Genomic DNA, 20,351 nt, shown 5'->3' on the forward strand with positions numbered 1-20,351 from the left:
CACACACACACACAGACATCTGTAAGATGGCATGCTAGAGCTCTACTGGCACTACCAACTGAAAACCATCCTCAGCTGTGTTTCTCATATTTTCTTCAGTCTTTAATGTTTTGGTGTTTGTCTTGTTTAGGTTGCACGCCTACAGAATTCCAGATCTGATGTCTGTCTCAATGGGGGGGCCGTCAGCGTACAGGGTACACCTGAACGGGCCCTGCTGTGGGAGCTGAGGAGTTTCTGACTTGCATGTTGAAAGTAATCCACTTGAATTGCCTCCAAACTCAGAAAGTCTGGACTTTCTCAGAACTCGGGTTCCTCTTGCTGTCAAACAATGACATTCAGTGCCTGCTCATAAATATAGTGTCTGAATAGAAACCAGGTCTACTTCCACTAACTGCTGGAGAGATTTCTGCTGGAAAAAACTGACTTGTTTTTTATCATTGTCAACCAGAAATCCAAATGAAGTGGGTCTCAACTAGGGGTGTAAGAAAATATGGAAAATTATTGTTTTGTGACATTTTATTTTGTGATATAGTATCAATCAAAAACACTCTGTTTTCTCTGGAGTGTGGATCGGTTTCAGCCGACCATGCTCATAGTTTCTGGACCCTATGTTGAGCCTTTCTGCAAAGAAACGGGTCATTTAGTCTCAGAGATTCTGGACATTAATTACAAACAATTACAAACTGCTGGCTCCAGACAGACCGTCCCACCATCGCCCTTCTGCTCAACATAATCAACTCTATTTCCTCCTTAGACAATGACTGCATACGAGAAGGGAGGACACATACTGGGAAAAATGAGATTATTATAATCATCCAGATTTTTAACATTTTAATTTTTGTCTTTTATACACATTTTGAACTGTACCTGTGCCTTTTGGTTTTTCTGTCTTTATTTCACTGTTTGTGTTGTATCATTTTGTCTATGTAAATGCAAAAATCTGTAATGATTATGGTCGCTTAAAGTTATTTTTCATGCAAACATGTCTGCAGTAAAGCACTGATCAGTGGAATGAATGTGTCTTGATTTCTGCTCAGCAGTGTGCTGTCTTTCTTTCTGATGATGATGTTTGAGCTGCTGCCTAGCATTCACTGTTATAACGGTGCCAACTGTTCTGCTACTGAGTCCAAAAACAACACCAGCTGCTGAAACTTAACACAGGGTCATTCCCAGGAAAGACATTCCTGATGGCAGGTGTGTTGCTTTCGTTCACCTGCTAACTGAGAACAGCACATTCCCTCGTTAAGCCTCGTGACTACAAGTGCAAAACATGTAATTATTTACATGAAAATGTGTTATTATCAGTTTAAATGAGGATCTAATCCTTTAGAAGAATACTGACAAAGGAACTTGGCAACTCTGTTACTACTTCAAATCTGATATGAAAGGCGCTGTGTACCTGAGGGGAGCTCGTCTTTCCCTGGCAGTGCACCCACTTCTGCTTCGCTGAAACACACACAACAAAGGGAAATGAGAATGAAGGATAAGTGCATAATGAGGGTAAGTGAATGTCATTCACAAAGTTGGAAAGGCCAAAGAAAATCCCCCCAAAACTGGCGGCGGATTATTGACTATAGATCCACATATGAGGATTTCATGGTCTCTTACAGTATTCCGTGCAGATTTTGGATCATTATCTCACATATTTTAGTTCCTGCGGGACTCAAATATTTAAGACTTTTTGAGACTATTATGAATGCAATCCAAGACCTATTTCACGTCTATACTGGCAACAAAGTACGAAGTCTTGCATTTTGTAGTTTTACCACGTGATCAATACAAACATTTCCCATAAAGACAACTTTATACAAGTGATGTTAACTTCATTAATCTAATGAAAATGACCTGTCAAAATCATATTTGAGATTTTAAATTCAGCATTGTGGTATATTTTGGGCCACAGCTCTGTTGAAATGTGACTTAAGTATAAAGCTGAACCAGACATGCAGTTAAGGGTGAGCAGGAGCCTCATTTATTTGTAACACAAACTTGGAGAACAACTGGAACCTGTTACAAAACATTGCAGAGCTCTTTTTTTATATTGCACAATGGAAAAATTAGACGCATTAACCAATAACGGGTCGTCGGGTATCTAATGACTGAGACAAACCGAATGCTGTGCTGAACCAGGTATGGCACAGGAACCTACATGTCCTGTTAGTGTGTAGAAACTCCTTCCCGACACAGCTTTGTATGAATAAATTAAATGTTCTTGTGTTGTTGCTGGCTTGTTGAGGCTGGAATCGACATGCAACAACAAGTTTTCATCCGTCACGTTTGCAGACAAAAAACACTGGCTGCCAACATTAGTCGTACCAGGCATACACCGCCACGGGGAAACTCACCAATGTCAAACACCCACAGGGGACATCTCCACTTGGTGTATGCAGAATCCAGCATGCCGCCAAACACGTACAAGAAACCCTGAAAAGGTCAAAGCTGTGACACACATCCCCACACTAACACACCAAACAGTGTCATATTAGCAGAGGAAGCAACTTAAGATAATGCATATGTTTTTATGGCATTTAAAGTAAATGATCTTGCTGAGTTTGTACCTCATGAGCCACCATAGAATGTTCCTCTAGTTCTTCTGGTGCAGATTCACCGGTGCAGTTCAACTCCGTCCACTCGTCATGCACTATAATATCGCACACAATGATATGTTTGATTAGCCGGGGGTCGGACAGCCACACGCTGCTTCATGCAACACGGCAGAGCAGAGCGCATCATGCAGGGCAGTTTTCTATGTATATCATTCCTCATATGAAATACTGTAATAATAATGCAACGTTGTTTTAAATTCAGCAGATGATTAAAGCTGCAGTAGGTGATTTTTATAAAATCCTGACAGCAGAACACGAGACCGATAATCTGTGAAAGATTCCTCTGACTCCTCCTTACAGCATTTGCAAGAATTCACCAGGCCTGAACCAAAACAACCAATCAGAGTGAAGAAAGATAGTTTATTGTTTTTGCTTTGGGACCCTGGGATTGACGCTCAACAATCAACTATCTTCAATCTCCAAACTAGTGTTTTTATATCTTTCATCACAGATTTATCACAGATTATCTCTCTCATGTCACTCTCTCAGGATAGAGTAAAAGTTTCAGCAACTACGACAAAGTTATTTTTATAAAAATGACCTACTGCAGCTTTAATCTGCTTTGTGCAGCAGTAAATGGAACAATAGTTGTGCATGCAGGCCTTACCCACGCTGTACCTCCAGAAGTCCCTCAGACAGCTGTTGTCTCTTCCTCCCAGGACGTAGACATTTCCATCATAGCTGCAGCAGGCGTGCTTGAAGCGGTTACATGGAGACCGACTGCTCTGGGGGAGCCGAGTCCACAGGCAGGGGCTACTCTGACTCATAATTGGCATCGTCCACGTTCATTTTCTGAAAGACACAACATCAAAGTTACAAAATATTGTCTGAAATGTCCCCAGAGCCCTTTTTTTCATTTTCTTGGCATATTAAAATGTGAACAAACTTTGCTAATCCAATAGGTCTGACTTCCTTCAAGCACTATGGGAAAATACTCACACTGAATGTTTTAGTTCGAACATGGAAAATCATTTTATGCTTGGAATGAATTTGGACTCAATTTGAAAATAACATTATTTTAGTAGTTTCCAGTAGAGGGCGCTGTTAAAATGCATCAGCTTGACCTATTACACGGCCTGGTAACCCATCAGTAAAATAGCTTGTAAACTAAGCTAATGAACAAAAATGGAGGACACTGGCGAGACGGCATTTTTTTGGTGTTAAGCAACCAAAAAGAAAAGCTGGAGAGAGAAGTCACGGAGGGCGGCGTCTGAATGGTGCAGCAGCCCGGAGATCCTGCCTAAAATATTATTCACATACTGCACGATGCAGTTTTATGGCCGGTAAAAAACATTTTCGGCTGCTAAATTTTCCCAGTTTATCTGCTGGTGATCAGTAGGCTGCACAATGAATCCAATATTAATCACCATCACGATTTTGGCTTCCCACAATTAAATTCATTGACATCGACTACGATATTGACGTTCAGAATGATCTGCTCATAGAAACTCCTGCGTATCAAATCAAGTGCTTCCTATACTAACAGCCACAGGGGACTGAGATGGTTTCCCTCCTGGGGAGCTGTCCTGTCGCTGCACACACAGCCTGTAAGTGCAGCCTGGATACTTTTATCCCCAGCAGAAACTGCTGTATTAAGTTACTGCTCACGAAACCCCAACATTTCCTACTGCTGCTGCTTCACATTAAAAGCATTTAACTGGCGAAACACGAGGGGGGAATTAGTGCCCTGCTCTGTAACCGTGAACTAAACGTTGGGTAGGTGGTGGAGAACAGCCCAGCCGGTCAGAAAAAGCAACAGCACAAGCAGAAGAACAGCAGGGCAGGGAAGCAGGTCTAAGTTAGTCTGATGATCACCATCTGGACATAAGGTCTGCATCAACTGCCTGACTGCTTTCCTATTGGAACGTCAGCCGATGTGTTATAAGAGTGTTACTGCTTCTCCAAAACCTCCTGTGGCTGAAATCCACCACGTACAACCACCACACAGCTTCCAGGGGAAAAGCACAACCCTGCAGAGACACTGACAACACTAACCCAGCAGTCAGGTGCTCTGGGATCTCAGTGAGGACAGGAAATGATCTGCTGCTCTTCCACCTCTGACCACACCCGATAGCTTCTGCGTCTGTTGCAGCCTCCTACAATGGCACGAGCCACTGCGTGTTAGCAGGACAGCGCTGGTTGTCATGGCTATGGAGAGCTTGGCTCCTAAGGGTGCTCAGCTGGGACTGTGACTCACACAGCACCTGACTGCTGCTGCTACGGGCCCCGGGGTCAGCAGGGAAACACACTGTCATACAAAAACTGGGAAGCTCTGGGGAGGAACTCTCTAGTCACCAAATGTTCTTGTGCAGGTGGAAATGCCAACTACAATCATCATCTTAGTTCTTCATCTGGCCTTTCTGATCACGTAAAATAATACCAATAAATAACACAATTAGTTGTGGATACAATGCTCTTGAAGAAAACATACATTTTATAATTGATTGTGTTGCATTAGTAACAATAGCACAGTAGCATAGCCTTAACCCCTCTAAAAACTGACCTCCTGGGTAGACCTTTTTTATTTCATTTACTAAAAACTGATAAAAACGACTCAATTTAAAGTGTTTATCCACTTATATAACCTTTTAGCTTAGCTTGTACAGATTTTAAGGATATGAATCATTTCAAGGTTTTCCAAGAAATGAAATCACAAAAGGCCAAAATACCAATGTAGGCACTGGCGAGAGTTCAAAGTTAATTAATAATTCATTAATTCATTAATTGTGGGAGAAACTATAGTACAAATGTTTAAAAAGAGAAGAATGACAGCGCTAGGACACTAAAGTAGAAAAATCGGTTTTGTTTCTTTAACCCTATGTGGTCTAACGGCATTTTCTTCTTGAATTCACCTTTAAAGGGACTTGCATAGCATAAACCAATGTGTTTTATATAGCTATCTGTATAATGGGCACTATTTGTCACAGAGCACTGTGTAAAGACATTATTTGACCCTAAAGCATTAAAAACTGATTTTTGAAAATGAACTGAAATGGGTTTATCACAGTCTTAGGTTGACAAAAATAGTGGAACATATGAATAAAATAGTATATAAATGTTTAAGAAATGAGTTAAGTTAGTTAAGTGCAGACTGACCCAGATTCAGATGATGCTTTCTGGATTTAGAGGTGACCTCCAGCCCGGCTCATCGGGACAGAAGTGACAGAGGAGGTTCTTATAGAATCCCTCACAAACATGTCTCATCTCTCACCTGTCTCTTCCTGTTCTGTCTCCTGGAGCCCCGTCCTCCCCCGTCCTCCCCCCGTCCTCCCCCCGTCCTCCACAATGACACCAGAGGAGGTATGGTGGTGACGGAGGGACCGTGGATTTGCAGTTTTACAGAAAGGCCCGCCTAATTATTTACAGCGTTGTGATCAAATACTCACACGCTCTCCTTAAAAACAGATATTTATTTAATATTTGTGCTAAAACGGCATAGTCTGTGTATTAAAAGTTTCCTGAAATTGTATGTTTAAATATGCAAATGACTATTAAATAATAATAATTTGCAGATTTGCGTACATTTCCACAACAGAAATAAGAAGAATAGATAAAGCCATTTTTTGTTTCATTTATTAGGAAACAAGAAATTTCTGTGCAAACATTTTTATTTAATTGTGTTCATATTGTGCGTATGTGATTTGCCTTTAAATGGAAAATGGAAAAATTAACATTACTTTGAAAAATCACATTTTTGTATCAGTAAAATTTGGTATTGTATACATAAGTATATATTACATATTTAAAAAAATCAATGGACTAATTATTGCAGCTCTAAAACGCTTCCCAACTCCAACTAGACCGCCGCGATTAAACACAGCAGCTGTGTGGTTGAATCTGACCTTAACAAAGAAGACATTACGGATTCAGGAGGATTGACTCAGATGTCAGAAAACGAAACGTTCATCGAGGAAACCGATGACTCACTGCAACAAGCATATTTAACAGTTTGCTGTTTCAACACAGTGATTTTCCACACCGCTGTATCTGTGACCAGGCCACAAACTACCCACCTCTCTCTCTCCTTCACATCTTATCAAAGCGTCACATGACCCTGCAGTAACTGTCCAAACACCCAGTGTTACTCTATAAAGAGCTATTTTGTTTGGTTTGCTATTAGAGATAAAAAAAAATCACTTTACAAACAGGAAAGGAATTCAGCAATGTGGTCAGTCACACAAAGAAAACCAGAAGATTGGACGTACATTGATATAACATTCACCTGAAGGATGTGATAGCTTATCTTTGATTTGGTGTAATCTCATACATAATCAACCTTGGAGAAACTGTTATGATGAGGAGTCAGTGGTAGAAACTGCTTGTGTCTGTTCTTCTGGTCCCTCTGTATATTAAGACATTTCAGTAAATGGCTGCGTTTCTCTCTAAAGCCTGGCAGTCAGCGTAACCCGACTGATGTGAAGCTGTCTGTGTCCTGATAGGTCACTGAGAAGCTGAAAAACCTTTCAGTGAATTCACATTTGAAACTTTAACACCTGGAACAGGCTGCTTCTGCTACCCGGAGAACAGTTTGCTCGGGTTAACTGAGGACCTCGGAGAAGAGGCTTGGGGATAAATACCTTTTATACCCTTTTTGAACATTATAATATCCACTCATGTGCCCGTTGGGGCTTTTCATTTGTCTGTAGTGCTCGCTTAAACGTGTTTGCTCTTGTTGTAGAAGCTTACAGAACAGGTTGTTTCCACTGATGTTAGATTTGTATTTTTACCAGCTTGCTCAGAGTTACTGGCCCTGGTTTTAAATGTTGCTGACTCCAACACTGAAACCTGCTGCTTGCTTTAGTTAATGCTCTACATCTCCACCAAATCCATCTCCACTACAGCCCTCTCTGGAATCCAATCATGGAGGCGTGCTTCCTCAAACTCTGCTGTGACACAATCAGACTCAACCGCAACTTCCCCCCCGCCACCCCCCCCGAAAATCTGCATTTTCAACAGCAACCTCTCCTTTGAACACCACGTCAGCCGAATCACCAGGACTGTCTCCCCCAGTCCTTCTCCTCGCTCACAAAGCCCCCCGTCCTCCCTGACCTGCTCCACCGCCACACCTCTTCCACGCCATCCTCCGGTCTCCGCCACTCAGGCCCCCTCTCTCTACAAACACATCTGAGACTTTACTGATCCGACCACTAAGTCACTACAATCAAGCTTCCAATGTGGGATTCATTGCTGTGTTGTTTCTATGATCTAATAACAACCCATTTATTTGCTTAAATCACTGAAAATCACTCGGCCTTTATTGGGGACAGGCGTCTCTTCGGGACAGGCGTCTCTTCGGGACAGGCGTCTCTTCGGGACAGGCGTCTCTAACTGTGCTGCTTCTCCAGAACAGCCTGAATTTCAGCTCGTACTTTCTACTTTCTTTTTTATGGCAGCCTTTGGTTAATGTAAATGAAACCCTTTGAATCTTTGAACTCCTACAGACTGAAGGACGATAAATAATGGACGAATGGACACAGACTGTAAGGGAGTCAGCACTTTTGTGTCTCTCTTGTTTACCAATGCCGGTAAGTCTGAATGAAGCAGACCCTATTTCTTTCTTTTTTCTTTATAACGATGCCGATTGTTGATGTTTGCCTCGCTGGTCGTAGGATTCTTATTTTATGCATATTAAATAAGCAAAGACCTTGAAATTTCCATTTTGTCGCCAGTCAAATTAAAGGGGCTGCTTCACCCAAAAGAGGAGCGGGGAGTTGGGAAGGCCACAGTACCGGGTGGGGCCAGAGGAACCGGATTCTTTCACAGATGACCCGTCTGATGTTCTGCTGTCAGGATGTAGAGAAAGTTTCAACAAAAACTATCTTTATAAAAATGACGGAGTGCAGCTTTAAAGTCCGAGTCTGCAGTTATCCCACACACACACGGGACCTTTAACATCACAGCTACCTTAAACAATTATAACTTTAGTTAATCTGGTTTCCGGTCATCATGTTGCAACAGTGACAGCTAACTGATGTCACTATTAACATTTATATATATATATATATATATATATAATATCTCATTTGTTAAATCGTGAATGGCATGACAACCAGTTCAGGAGCAGTCCGTTAATTTACGGTTCAGACTCCGGGGAGAACATCAACGACGGGGGATTTTAGGAATTGACTTGATATGATAACGAAACTAAGTAAGGAATAAACTTCACAGTCATCTCTCAGTGTCTCACTCTGATGAATTACAGCGCAAACAAACCAGGGAAGATAATAACGGTAAAGTTATAAAGAGGAAATGAGGACGGGAACTTTTCACAGCTACTTTGCCGATTGTGGTCCCATTTGGTGCGAACAACACACAGCACGGGTTATGTGTGAGTGCCAAACTGTTGTCAGACTCTGAAATAGAGTGATTTAGCGCTTTATATTTGTAAAAACTTGGCGTAAAGAATGATTTGTTACTTACGAGATCCCGTCCGCTCCTCTCTCTCCGGCTGTTGTCTCTCTGGTGCTGATGATGCGTTCAAAGACTCTTCGTAAACAGCGTCTTTGGAATGTTGTGAAACTTAACTGTGGATCTAACATTGCAAAAGTGGAAAGTTACAAAAAATAAATCAAATCGAAATGCCTTTTTAAAATAGAGTTATGTAGAATGACATTTACATTTAAGATAAGATTATGTTTCAAAATGATGATGTTTCTTGGCCAGGTCTCTCTTGTAAAAGAGATTTTTGATCTTACCCCAGCGTACACACACCCACACAGTCTGAGCCAGGAGTCTAAATAAATAAATAATGTATTTCATTACTAATATGAAAATGAGGAAATAGATCTATTTTTGCAATCGTAGCAGAGAATTCACAGTGTTTCCAACAGTAAGTGAAGGCAGCTTTTTGAGTGCATACAAGAGGAGGGGGGAGTGTGTGGAAGGGATGGGAGGAAGGGTGATGGTTGAGCTCTCTCTGAACTGTATGTTTGGCTCAGCACTTGTGTTATGTCACAGACAGCTGAACGCCGGTATTATCACATGACAGCACTTACATGGTGGTGGTTTTGTCACTGTGGACGTGCTTTTGCTGTCCCAGTTTGGACTTCGAACAGAAAGAATGAAATGGGATTATTTTACGATTGTATAGCAATATGTTTCTGACCTTGTACTGGGGCTACGTGCTCTGTAAATGCTAACATTTTACTGCTGTTACAGGTTGTCAAGGCCGATACTGAGTACTGGCACTTCTGATTTTTGTCCACATGAGTACCCTTACTTATTACTGAGTACCGCCACCTCTGTTGAGCATGGCATGACACACCACTGAGGTCCAGGAGGTCTGCACCACAATATTTTTTCCGATGGGTATGAATAAATAATTAAAGTTGTGAAATAATTGCCTAAAAATAATTACTTTGATACCCCAAAACTACGACAAAATTTTAAAAACAGCTACCTTAACACAAGAAATTCACTGCATTCCCATTTCAGTATAAAGACCAGTGCTTGAATGAGTCCCTCCTGCCCGGACCTACCTTTGGCCCCTCTCTCCTGGGTGTCCTCCTCCGTCCCGTGGAGCCTACCGCTTAAGAATGGCAGGTTCTCAGGTTTGGTGCCACGTGCAGCCGATGATGTGCAATCGACACGCAGCAGAGGAACCATAGAAAGCATCCAGACAGTAAGGACAGGAGGTGGTGGACACCTTTTATGTGGACAACTCTCTACAGAGTCTTCCCTTCGTGGCTGAGGCCTGAACTCTCCGGCTCAGGCTGCACACAGTGACGGTTAAAGGCCGTTCTGGTGGTGCAGCACCTGCAACCACATGTCAGATCTACCAGACACCAAACAAACATTAGTACATCAGCCTGGTTCACTGGGATTGATGGGTTCACCTACGGCTGCTTCCTCCCTGGATCTGACCACCTCATGGACCGAACCAGCCAATCGGCTTTATGTTCTTTAAATATTGATTTATATGGTTCATGAATGAATTAAAGGACTGGGTTTTAACATTTAGGAGGGTCTATTGGCAGACATGGAATATGATGTTCATTAGTGTACAATCACCTGAGTATGGGAATCATTGTGTGTGTTTTTGTTACCTGGTTTTTGGCCCTTTAATGAATATAAAAGTTAAATGCTGTTTATTTGTAGTACTTATAAACTTTATTTATAAAGTGCCTTATTAAGAGTTACAAGGTGCTGTAAAGTACAATTATTAGAAAGTCAAAACAGGAATAGCAATATGAAAACAAGACAATTCAAAACATTAAAGGGTAAAACAGTAAATTACAGTATGAAAAGCAGTTAAAACTACCCAGAGGATATTACAGGATAAAACAGGGGAGTTTTTAGCATTCTACATTAGATGGATAACCACTGTAGATTGGCCGGTACCTACAACTTGCTGGAGACGAGGCAATGAAGAGCGACTCAGGGTGGAAGCAGTCATTCGCAATAATTAAAGCCGTAAGGAAACAAAAGTGTAGATTACTTTTAACAGATCCTGAAGGGATAATATGCTTTTGGTTTTGGTAATATTTCTTAAGTGGAAGAAACAAGACTGGACCACTTCCTTTATGACTCTCGAAGTTCATGTTTGGTTGTTTGAGCCTTGCTTAACATTTGCTGCTAAAGGAGCGTTACACTGCTGAACCTTTCCAGAAATTCTGTTTTTGTTATTGCCTTTGTTGATTCATGGATTTATGAATCTTGAATTTGATTTGCTTATTCTACTTTATTACTGTATGATGTCTTCCTTTCCCGTCCTGGACTCAAATTATACCCTGCTCTCCATGTCCTCATCCATCTATCCACTCAACCATCTGTCACACAGTGGTTTATCCTGTTCGTCCATCGTCTCTAACCTGTCCACTGTCCTCCAAGTGTCCACACAATTACTATAGGAGACAACATTTAAAAATATAATAATATATAATATAAAATATTCTCATGTATCAAATAAACACATACAGCATAAAGGCGTAGTTTACAAATAATATGTTTATTGAGATGAATACTCATATTCTTATCAAAACATCAATTATTTCAACATAATAAACAAAAATGTAAAGGTTTTTTGAGAAAATACATTAATTCAGAAGGCACATTTCTAAAACATCGAGTTCAATAAGAAAGCAGTTTTGTAAAATATTTAGTTTCTGTACATCCATGATAAACAAAAAGCAATCACTCATTATGAAATATGCCTTTGCATTCTGTGTTTTGCACAATATAGACCACTAATAAATTAGTTAAAGAGTGAATATGTATCATAAATATACTGGGATTATTACTGTATATCCCTGTTTCTTCCGTTCCGACAGATATGTCAAACCACTAGCTTACATATTTCAAAATGGTAATGCTAATCAGCTGTGCTCAGAGTAACTGAGCGTTTTATGAGTCTCAAAACGTGACGCCCCGTCCTCTTTTTTATATTTATCCACTAGTAAAAATGAGGTATAGAATAACTGAAAGGAACCTGAAACAGCAGAGAACAGCCAACAGAAGATCGCCCAAGAGCCAAAGCTGGTCTGTAATAACCACTGATTCCATCTGCTACATCAGTATAGAGAATAGGGATTTAAAAAAATACCTATTTGAACATAGAAGCATTATACTCACTCAGTGGGTTTGACAACATTGGCTCTCTGATGTGCACACAATTCTCCTCATGTGACACAACTCTGTGTCTTATCGGATGAACTGTGAACTGTATCCGGTTGCATGTTCCCCCGTTAAATATCTGTATGTGGACGTTTGATTAATCCACATAAACAGCATTAAATATTCAGTTAGAATTATGGAGACATGTAAAGAGGACATGAGTAAATGTGTTGATCAAGGAACATGGGAACAACAGGATTTATGACAGGACATACAGCGTAAAGTGGTTTTAAATAATTATGTATGAATAAATTAATGAAAGGAGGGCCTCATATGTTACTGCTAATACAATACAGTTCAACATTACATACAGTAATGCAATGCAGCCTGTAAGTCACTGCCCCCCCCCCAGAGTAAAGGTTTGGCCACAGTTTGGGTGCACACCTCCGGCCTGCAGAGTGCAGTGTGTGTTCACAGTTGAGTTTGGCTGTGCATGTTCCGCGTCCAGTGGTTCAAAGTCTGTTCTCACAGCTGGGTGTTCTTGTTAATGTTCTTATCCTTCTCTGTGCTGCTGACGACCTCATCAAACTCAAAGGCACTGTTGTCTATGACGTACTTCTCTTTTGCTGGTTCGCCGTCGCCAGCTTCCAGAGACGGAGCCTCGCTGTCGCCGTCAGCTGAACCACGGCTGCATGACTTTTTATATATCTGGTAGCCTGTGGAGGAAAAAGCAGATTCAGAAATGATGATCAGTCATCTTTACATGCATGTGTCATGTGTCATTAAACCTTTTCTGTCAGTTTATTGTTCTTGTTTGGGAAAACTAGAAACTGGAAAATCTTTAAAGGGATGATAAACAATGCAATAGTTGAAGGGAGTTGTCCACACAAACATTTCCCTTGAAATATCTCCACTGAAAGTGCTGCTGAAGTGGAGATTTCAGGCCCAGAATACATTTTTGCCATGTTGTAGGCAAAACATGTGATATAAATCAAGCTATGAATGATTTATGAACAAAACCCTCTGTAAAAACCTTCACAATATAAACAAAAATAAAACTGGAAGGTTTGGTGTACGTAAGTTCTGCTAAAGTGGAGATGTCTTAGAATATGAGAAAAAACTCATTTTGAGAAAACTGCCTTTAAAGATATGTATTATAAATGTTCATACATTTTGCAAGACACTACAGGTGAATAGGGTTAAAATTTAACTAATAGATATCGCCATGAAACTTGCTAAAAATTCTAACTTTTGTAATCTGCAGATGCAAATGGACAAAATGTAGTCAAATAAACACCTAAATGTGTATTTTGGGTGTTTTGTGCCAGGCTAGTCTGAAAGTAGACAGCGAAATAACCAAAAATCTCAACATTGATGAAAAAGCAATGTTTGTGCCTGTAGTGTCTCACTTTAACTGTGTTAGTAGCCTTATGAAGGGGGGAGACAGCTTATATGTTCACCTACATTCTTTTGGTGGTAGATGACGGATTACATTTTCACAAACATGCTACTATTGTTTGAACACTGCCAAAACATTGCATGTATAACTCACTTCCTACAGATATGACTGCCACCACTAGCTGGAAGATGCTGTAGATGAGAGGGAATGCAAACATGACCTCCAGCTCAGCAGGGCTGAAGGAGAGCTGGACGATGGTGCTGCACAGCTGGGAGTTCTGGAAACCAGTCTCCAATGCGATGGTTCGACACCTAAACAAAGCAGGGAATGATAACCTTATAAGTAGGCACATTTATTAGTGTATGTACTTTTATGACTTGTAAAAATGAGTTGTTAACATTAAAACAATGCTGTCACCCTACCTTTTCCAGGGTTGACCTGCAAAGCGGGCCATGAAAAACCCCAGGCTGAAACCAATAAAGGGGTAGATAGTACCAATGATCCACAGGGAGGGAGCAATGTTCCAGGAGGACTGGTAGAGAATGCCACCAACCACAGCTATGATGATAATGAGAGCAAAGCCTGCAAAGGACCCAACCTGTGCACAGCAGACACACAGAAAGTCCAGGAATTTTTATTGGATAAAGCCATAACCAATCCCTTTTACCAAATATCAGATTCACAAACATGACCTTAGTAAGCGAGACATTGCAGAGGATTCCTACCTTGAGGATCTTTTTCGCCACGTTGGGCCACTTTCGTTTGACATACATTCCCAGAACGATTGGGATAAGAAGAGCCACTAGAGTGATACCTGTGGATACACAGATTTCATATCAGCTCATGCAGTAGGATTATAATAAATCTATATAGTACAACATGATTATATAATACAATGATAAACCACCCAATTCAACTGTCTATAATTCTTACTTAATTTAAATGATTATTTTAATCAATTTCTATCAGGCTCTTGTGCCTATCACAGCACAGAATATACTCTTATAAAGGTTTTAAATTACATTCATTCTGCTAATTATTTAGGGAAGACATACATTTTTGCTTTTAGATCACAGAATATTTTTACATAGACTGGAAGAGTGGGCTGGCTTTAAAATGGCTGAGCTCGTATTTGGAGGGCTGGGATTATTTTATTGGGAACCATAATTCAAAGCAAATGCCCTTGACCTGTGGTGTTCCACAAGGATCAATTCTGGGCCCCCTTCTGTTTAACCTGTACATGCTCCCACTTGGCCACAACCTTCAAAACAGCAACCTTGCTTATCACAGCTATGCCGATGACACCCAAATTTACCTAGGTGTCACCAAAAGACTAAAGTCTTATTGACTCACTATGCAAACATATTGAGTAAATAAAAAATTGGCTGTCTCAAAATTTGCTGAAGGTAAATACAGAAAAAACAGGGGTAATTTGATTTAACTGCAAGGAAGAAACGCTTAAGGTTGATGCTCTCTTGGAGGCTAGGAACCTTGGTGTTTTAATCGACTCTGACATAAATTACAAATCAGTAATAACAAAATCAACATTTTATCACCATAAAATATAATAAACTGCCTTGCCTTGCAGATTTTTGTTTTGTTTTATGGACTAGTAATCAACCATTGGTTGTCTACTTACCAATACTGTCATATGGGATCTGGATGGTGTCAGAGGAAGTCCAGACGGAGGTGTAAATTAGCAGACAGAGAGGCATCATCCCCAAGGCCAAGATAGAGGAACAGGCTGTCATACTGATACTGCGGACAGGAGAATATGGACAGTGTTGGTCAGACTTGGTCAAGTTTCTTTAATGACAAAAATAAGGAGCTAGTCTAGGATATTTGAAAACTGCAACTGAGTCTCCCAATCAATAGATATCCCACTTGAGGATTTGCTCATAAGGGCCTATTCTGGCCCAATCATAAGGCCATACTGTACAGTGTGACACAAAAAACCCCCCTGAAAATTATACCTCACATGGTCCCCATTTATACTCCAAGATGGCCTCATTAGCAACCCACATGGACACACACATTTTGGTCCTTTGTGGAGACATTTATCATATATTTCAGCCTAAAGGGGACTCACTAAACCATGATGGGGCAACACAAACACATGGCTGAGTATAAAAATTACATTTTGCAATGCAAATAGTCAAAATATAGATAAATGAAAACACTTAATTTGTGAAAACTCAGATATATAATTGGTTGTCTACTTTATTCTGCTAGAGAAAAGCCACACTACTCTCTAGAAACATGGCTATATACTGTATAACTGTAACTTTTGCAGGCTCCAATGAGCCTGCAAAACCAGCCAGCCAGCTCAGCTGGTTTCCTACCTCAGGTCCATGTCTCCATCTAGCCAGTAGCAGATAATGTTAGAGCCGGAGCCTCCGGGACAGCAGCCCATAATGATGATGACGACGGCCTGCACAGGCAGCACACCGAAGGCCAGTGACAAGGCGAAGGCTGTGAAAGGCATGATGCCAAACTGGCAGAGGAAGCCGATGATGATGCCCCAGGGCTTCTTGATGTGGCCCCACAGCTTATTGGCATCCACCGTGCAACCCATGGAGAACATGACCATAGCAAGCATGACAGTGAGCACTGTGCTCAACACCAGGCCCAGTACTGCATTAAAGTCACTGGCGGGAACAAGGCAGTTTGAGCCTGAGCAGACTGTGCTAAGAGGGTCGCAGCCAGTGGGCACCGCAGTTGTCGCCATTGTGGCAATGTAGGGAGAAGGAGAGAATAATCAGCAGCTTCCAATTTAAGAGAAGACTGAAGGAGAGTTTCCTTAGAGCTTGTAATTATTAGATTCCGAAGGCGACTCTAGTTTCTCCTTCACCGATATCCAAGAAGATGATGGCGACAGTGAGAGGAACCGTCAGCTCCCTGCCCTTTATGCCTACCCTGCCTCAGCCAAATAAAATAGGGAGGGTAAAAATCAGGTAAAACAAATAAAAAATTAACCAATACTTAATGTTTTATGGGGTCAGTGCTCAGAAGCACAAGCTTATAAAAAAGTCATTCTGAAATGTGTAATGTGATTGGACCATAGCGCCACCTTTTATTGCCCTTAGGCCCTTTTAAAACTTTATTGGACAGCTACGCTATACAGCATCATCATCCTTCACTGCCAGTAAGGAGGGAAAATGCTTGCAGTTCTCATAGTCAGGGAACACCATGAGTGCACAAGGTATTCTTTACACAGTGGCAATAAAAATCAGCCCCTTTTTATTATTTGTTAAACATCAAATCACACAGTGGATGCAATAAGGATTTTCTGACATTGTTTGATAGAAAAAGTCTTAAATGCCAATTATAATCTTTACAACTGATCTAAAGTTAAACATAAATCAAGGAATACATGATTGTTCAGGAATGCCCTGACACTGGATAGCTGGATATCATTTTGGTGGCAAAAGTAAAAAGAAAATTCCAAATCATTTGCAACCTGGTTATAGAAATTTGATGGGAAGTATACACGAAATTCCCAAGGCACTATATACCTCAGAGCTGTAAATATCCAAAAACTATATGTGTGAGGGTTCAATGGTTGAGATAGAAGAGCTACATACAACAACTGTTGCCCAAGTCATTCCCCAACCAGTCTGTTTGTTTTTTTAGGTGAAAATGTATTTTAAAATGTTTTACTAATGTCCTGAAATGGGCAAGTCAGAGTCCAGACTTCAAGATTGGTAGTCAAATTTGCTGTTAACTTGATCAGTTTTGGGAAGAATAATAGGTAAAAACTACAGTCCAATATAGGCTAGACCTATTCACATAGCCTCACACATAGGCTGTCATTTCTCACAAAGCTGCATCTGTTAAATATTGACTTGAAGAGGGTGAATACTTGTAATCAATTATTTAGTATTTTATATTTGCATTTCATTTAAAGGTTGGTATAGATTTGTTTCCTTTGTGGCATTTAAATCTTTTTAATTTTGTGTCAAGTGTCAAAAACCCTTAATTATATCCTACCCTAATTCAATGTTGTAAAACAATACAACATAAAAAGGTGGGCGTGAATATGTTTTATAGGCACATGTTGCACATGCCAAGTTGGAAACAATAAAAATGTTAAAGCGTCTTTATTCACTTGCATCATAATGTTCTACAGCTTGTTCTCTCTCTGTGGCTTTGATGTAGTAGTGTTTGCACAAAGTCACTGAGTTCACAAGAGTTACAGTTAAAATGTTTGCTTGTACGCGTCTATTAGACTGGATGAAAAAACTACTTGGCTCAATAATTTTAATTAAATTAAAATGTCTTTCTTAACATTCAAACTTAAAAATGACTAAATTGTGTTGTTCTTACCTTCCCAGGAGCTGAGTGAAGACTTTGTGTTTGCTTCCATTTGGAAGGGGTAATGCTTAACTGTGAAGTTAAAGGACGACCAGTCACACCACAAAGAATGTGTTATGCATATTTTGTCCAACACATAAAAGCTGCTCAAGTCAGTGTGTTGCTGAAATATTATGAAATAATGGTGTGTCTGCAGTCTGAGCAATGGAGAGCATTAGGAAACTGACTTACACGTATGCAATAAAATTGAGTGGACACAATAAAAGCAGTAATGTCAGCTGTACAATAAAATATATACCCCGCAATATACAGTACAAGATGATACATAAAAGACTTGTTGAGACTGTGCCACATACGTTTTGGTATATTGATGATTTTGAGATAAGGCAGTAATGAATATATGTTTGGGGGGACACATCCAAGATTCCTAAATGCTAAGCTAATGCTATGGCATTATTATTATACCAGTTGAGGTGTACTGCATTTCCGTGTGTGGTTTGTCCAAGTGGTGTTTCCGTACCACAACAGAAGTCTTGCTTGACTGCTATGGGTAGGTACAATCAATGTTAGCACGGTACTCTCTCTATATCATTATAATGCTATGTAGGCTATATGACTGTCGAATGTGACAGTTTAATTGTTAAGTGCTATGAAATTATAATTTTGTGAATGTTTGAATATACATTTATACAACAAGCAAAGAACTGCAGGTCTTTGTCTGCATAGGAAACTCGTGGGTAACCATTGAACCCATTTTAATTCAGATATGTTAAGCTCTGACCCTAAAGGTCCATTTGAAAATGGCCATGCCATTTTTTCCATCTCCAAAATTCTGCCTAACTTTGGAGCGTTTTTTAGCCCCCTTCCCGTGCTGGGGGCTAAATAATGCTCCAAGTTAGGCAACATTTTGGTATGGCCATTTTCAAAGGGGTCCCTTGATATCTTAAGGTCAGAGCTTAAGACATCTGAATGAAAATGGGATGGTTAGGTCATCTGGTTTTATATGATACCAGTATTTTTACTCTTAAAACAGCATTAAAACAGAGCCCACTCTGGACACACCCCTGCAAGAAGGGTCTATCTGCAGCGAATCATGACACAAAACTTCAGAAAAGTAATGTCGGGAAGCGTTTTGGATTGAACAGTCGTGGATAAAGAAGAGGCTGTTTGCTCACTTAATAAAATGAATGTGCTGTACAGTAACGTTTACTTGTCACTACAGTGAAGCAGCCAAGGCTCCTTTATTCTAGGATTAGGCTACAGGGGTTGCACTTAAATTAAACAATGAATCCTGTGTTAGTTGTCAGAAAAAAAGCCCTACAATATAATGATCATAGAGAATCAGTTCTGAGAGGTTTGTTTTTCCACTCGTGCTTTTCTACAATAACTCAAACGATTAAGGACAAGTCAAAATGTCAAAATGGCTGATGCGTTATCAGGAAAGACAAAGAAACAAAGAGTGCTCTGGTGCTACAAATATTTTTAGAAAAGGCAGAAAAGAAAAACCTGAGATGCTCATTGAGCTAACACATCAGTCAAATCCAAAGAATGAAGAAGCCTGTGTAGCTGACAAGTTCATTGTGAACAGAGCAGGAAAAAAACTTGTATCCTCTGTGTGCAAAAACACTGGCATTTTGGCCAAAGTTTGGCAAACAGAAGCAGGAAAAGAGGTTAGGAGGCCACTGATTAATGCATTTTGTTGACTGACTAATTCAGTGTTTAGGGTCTGGTGTCTGACATTAAAGCTGCAGTAGGGTCATTTTCATAAAAATATTTTTTGTCATATTTGGTGAAACTTTCACTATATCCTCACAGCAGAACATTCAACAGATAATCTGTGAAAAAATCAGGTTCCTCTGGTTTGTCCTAGTGTTCCTAACGACATTTGCAAGAATCCACCGGGCCCGAACAAAAACAACCAGTAGTGTCAGGATATACAGTAGTGAAAGTTATAGCCAATATGACAAAAACATAATTTTTTTGAAATAAAAGTTAGCTACTGCAGCTTTAGTCCAACTTACATGTCTTCTACAGACATGTTATAACACAAGTATAAATTCTCGGCTTGGAATAATCATTTGTGCGTGATATGCTTTGTCCACATAAAAACTTGAATTACCTCATTAAAAGGTTTATTGGCCCATATTGAGTTGGCTGTGATGTCACAAAATAATCTTGTACGTACGCACACACACGTGTTCAACTGAGATTTAAGGCAAGCACGGAAAACTTTTCTGCCGTCAAACTCGGCACAGTGAAGGTCAAACACTGCTAGCAACAGTAAACCGACACCAGGAAACAATTGTTTTTGCATGTTTTTTTTAAGGGTTAGCAACAAGCTGTTGATGTAAACCTTATGTGAAGAACAGAGAGAATCATGAAAAACATTTACAGTCTGTTCACACCTTTTCTAATGGCAATCTTTACTTTAAAAAATAATGGATAACATTAATGCTAGTCCCCCTCCAGTCAGAAATCAG

The 20,351-nt window shown here is 40.2% G+C and overlaps 2 protein-coding genes across 2 annotated transcripts in view; both read right to left on the minus strand.

Moving 5' to 3' along the window:
• Nucleotides 1-9,153, minus strand: part of si:dkey-3d4.3 (leucine-zipper-like transcriptional regulator 1 homolog) — a 13,064-nt gene extending 3,911 nt beyond the window's left edge. Inside the window, exons 1-5 of the mRNA XM_035677246.1 lie at nucleotides 9,027-9,153; nucleotides 3,214-3,398; nucleotides 2,559-2,641; nucleotides 2,346-2,424; nucleotides 1,400-1,446 (exon numbers count right to left, since the gene is read on the minus strand). Of these exons, the coding sequence (XP_035533139.1) occupies nucleotides 1,400-1,446; nucleotides 2,346-2,424; nucleotides 2,559-2,641; nucleotides 3,214-3,382 (378 nt within the window). The 5' untranslated portion in view covers nucleotides 3,383-3,398; nucleotides 9,027-9,153. The remainder of the gene's footprint in view (nucleotides 1-1,399; nucleotides 1,447-2,345; nucleotides 2,425-2,558; nucleotides 2,642-3,213; nucleotides 3,399-9,026) is intronic.
• A 2,399-nt stretch (nucleotides 9,154-11,552) lies between these two features.
• Nucleotides 11,553-16,818, minus strand: slc10a2 (solute carrier family 10 member 2). Its single transcript, XM_035676029.1, has 6 exons — nucleotides 15,900-16,818; nucleotides 15,197-15,315; nucleotides 14,283-14,371; nucleotides 13,980-14,155; nucleotides 13,711-13,868; nucleotides 11,553-12,874 (listed from the first exon to the last, which is right to left on the minus strand). The coding sequence occupies exons 1-6, from the start codon at nucleotides 16,283-16,285 to the stop codon at nucleotides 12,684-12,686; spliced, it is 1,119 nt and encodes a 372-aa protein (XP_035531922.1). The 5' UTR covers nucleotides 16,286-16,818; the 3' UTR covers nucleotides 11,553-12,683.
• Between the last annotated feature and the right edge of the window lie 3,533 nt (nucleotides 16,819-20,351).

The sequence above is a fragment of the Morone saxatilis genome, unplaced genomic scaffold (assembly GCF_004916995.1).
Source record: "Morone saxatilis isolate NCDOM2014 unplaced genomic scaffold, NCSU_SB_2.0 Contig5, whole genome shotgun sequence".
Lineage (NCBI taxonomy): Eukaryota > Metazoa > Chordata > Actinopteri > Moronidae > Morone > Morone saxatilis.

Coding starts and splice junctions, on each gene's coding strand:
- slc10a2 (XM_035676029.1), bottom strand. CDS start 16,285: ATGGCGACAACTGCGGTGCCCACTGGCTGCGACCCTCTTAGCACAGTC. Junction 14,372..15,196: donor GATCCCATATGACAGTATTG/GTAAGTAGACAA, acceptor GTGTATCCACAG/GTATCACTCTAGTGGCTCTT. Junction 12,875..13,710: donor GGCAGTCATATCTGTAGGAA/GTGAGTTATACA, acceptor TTTCCTCCACAG/GCTACCAGATATATAAAAAG.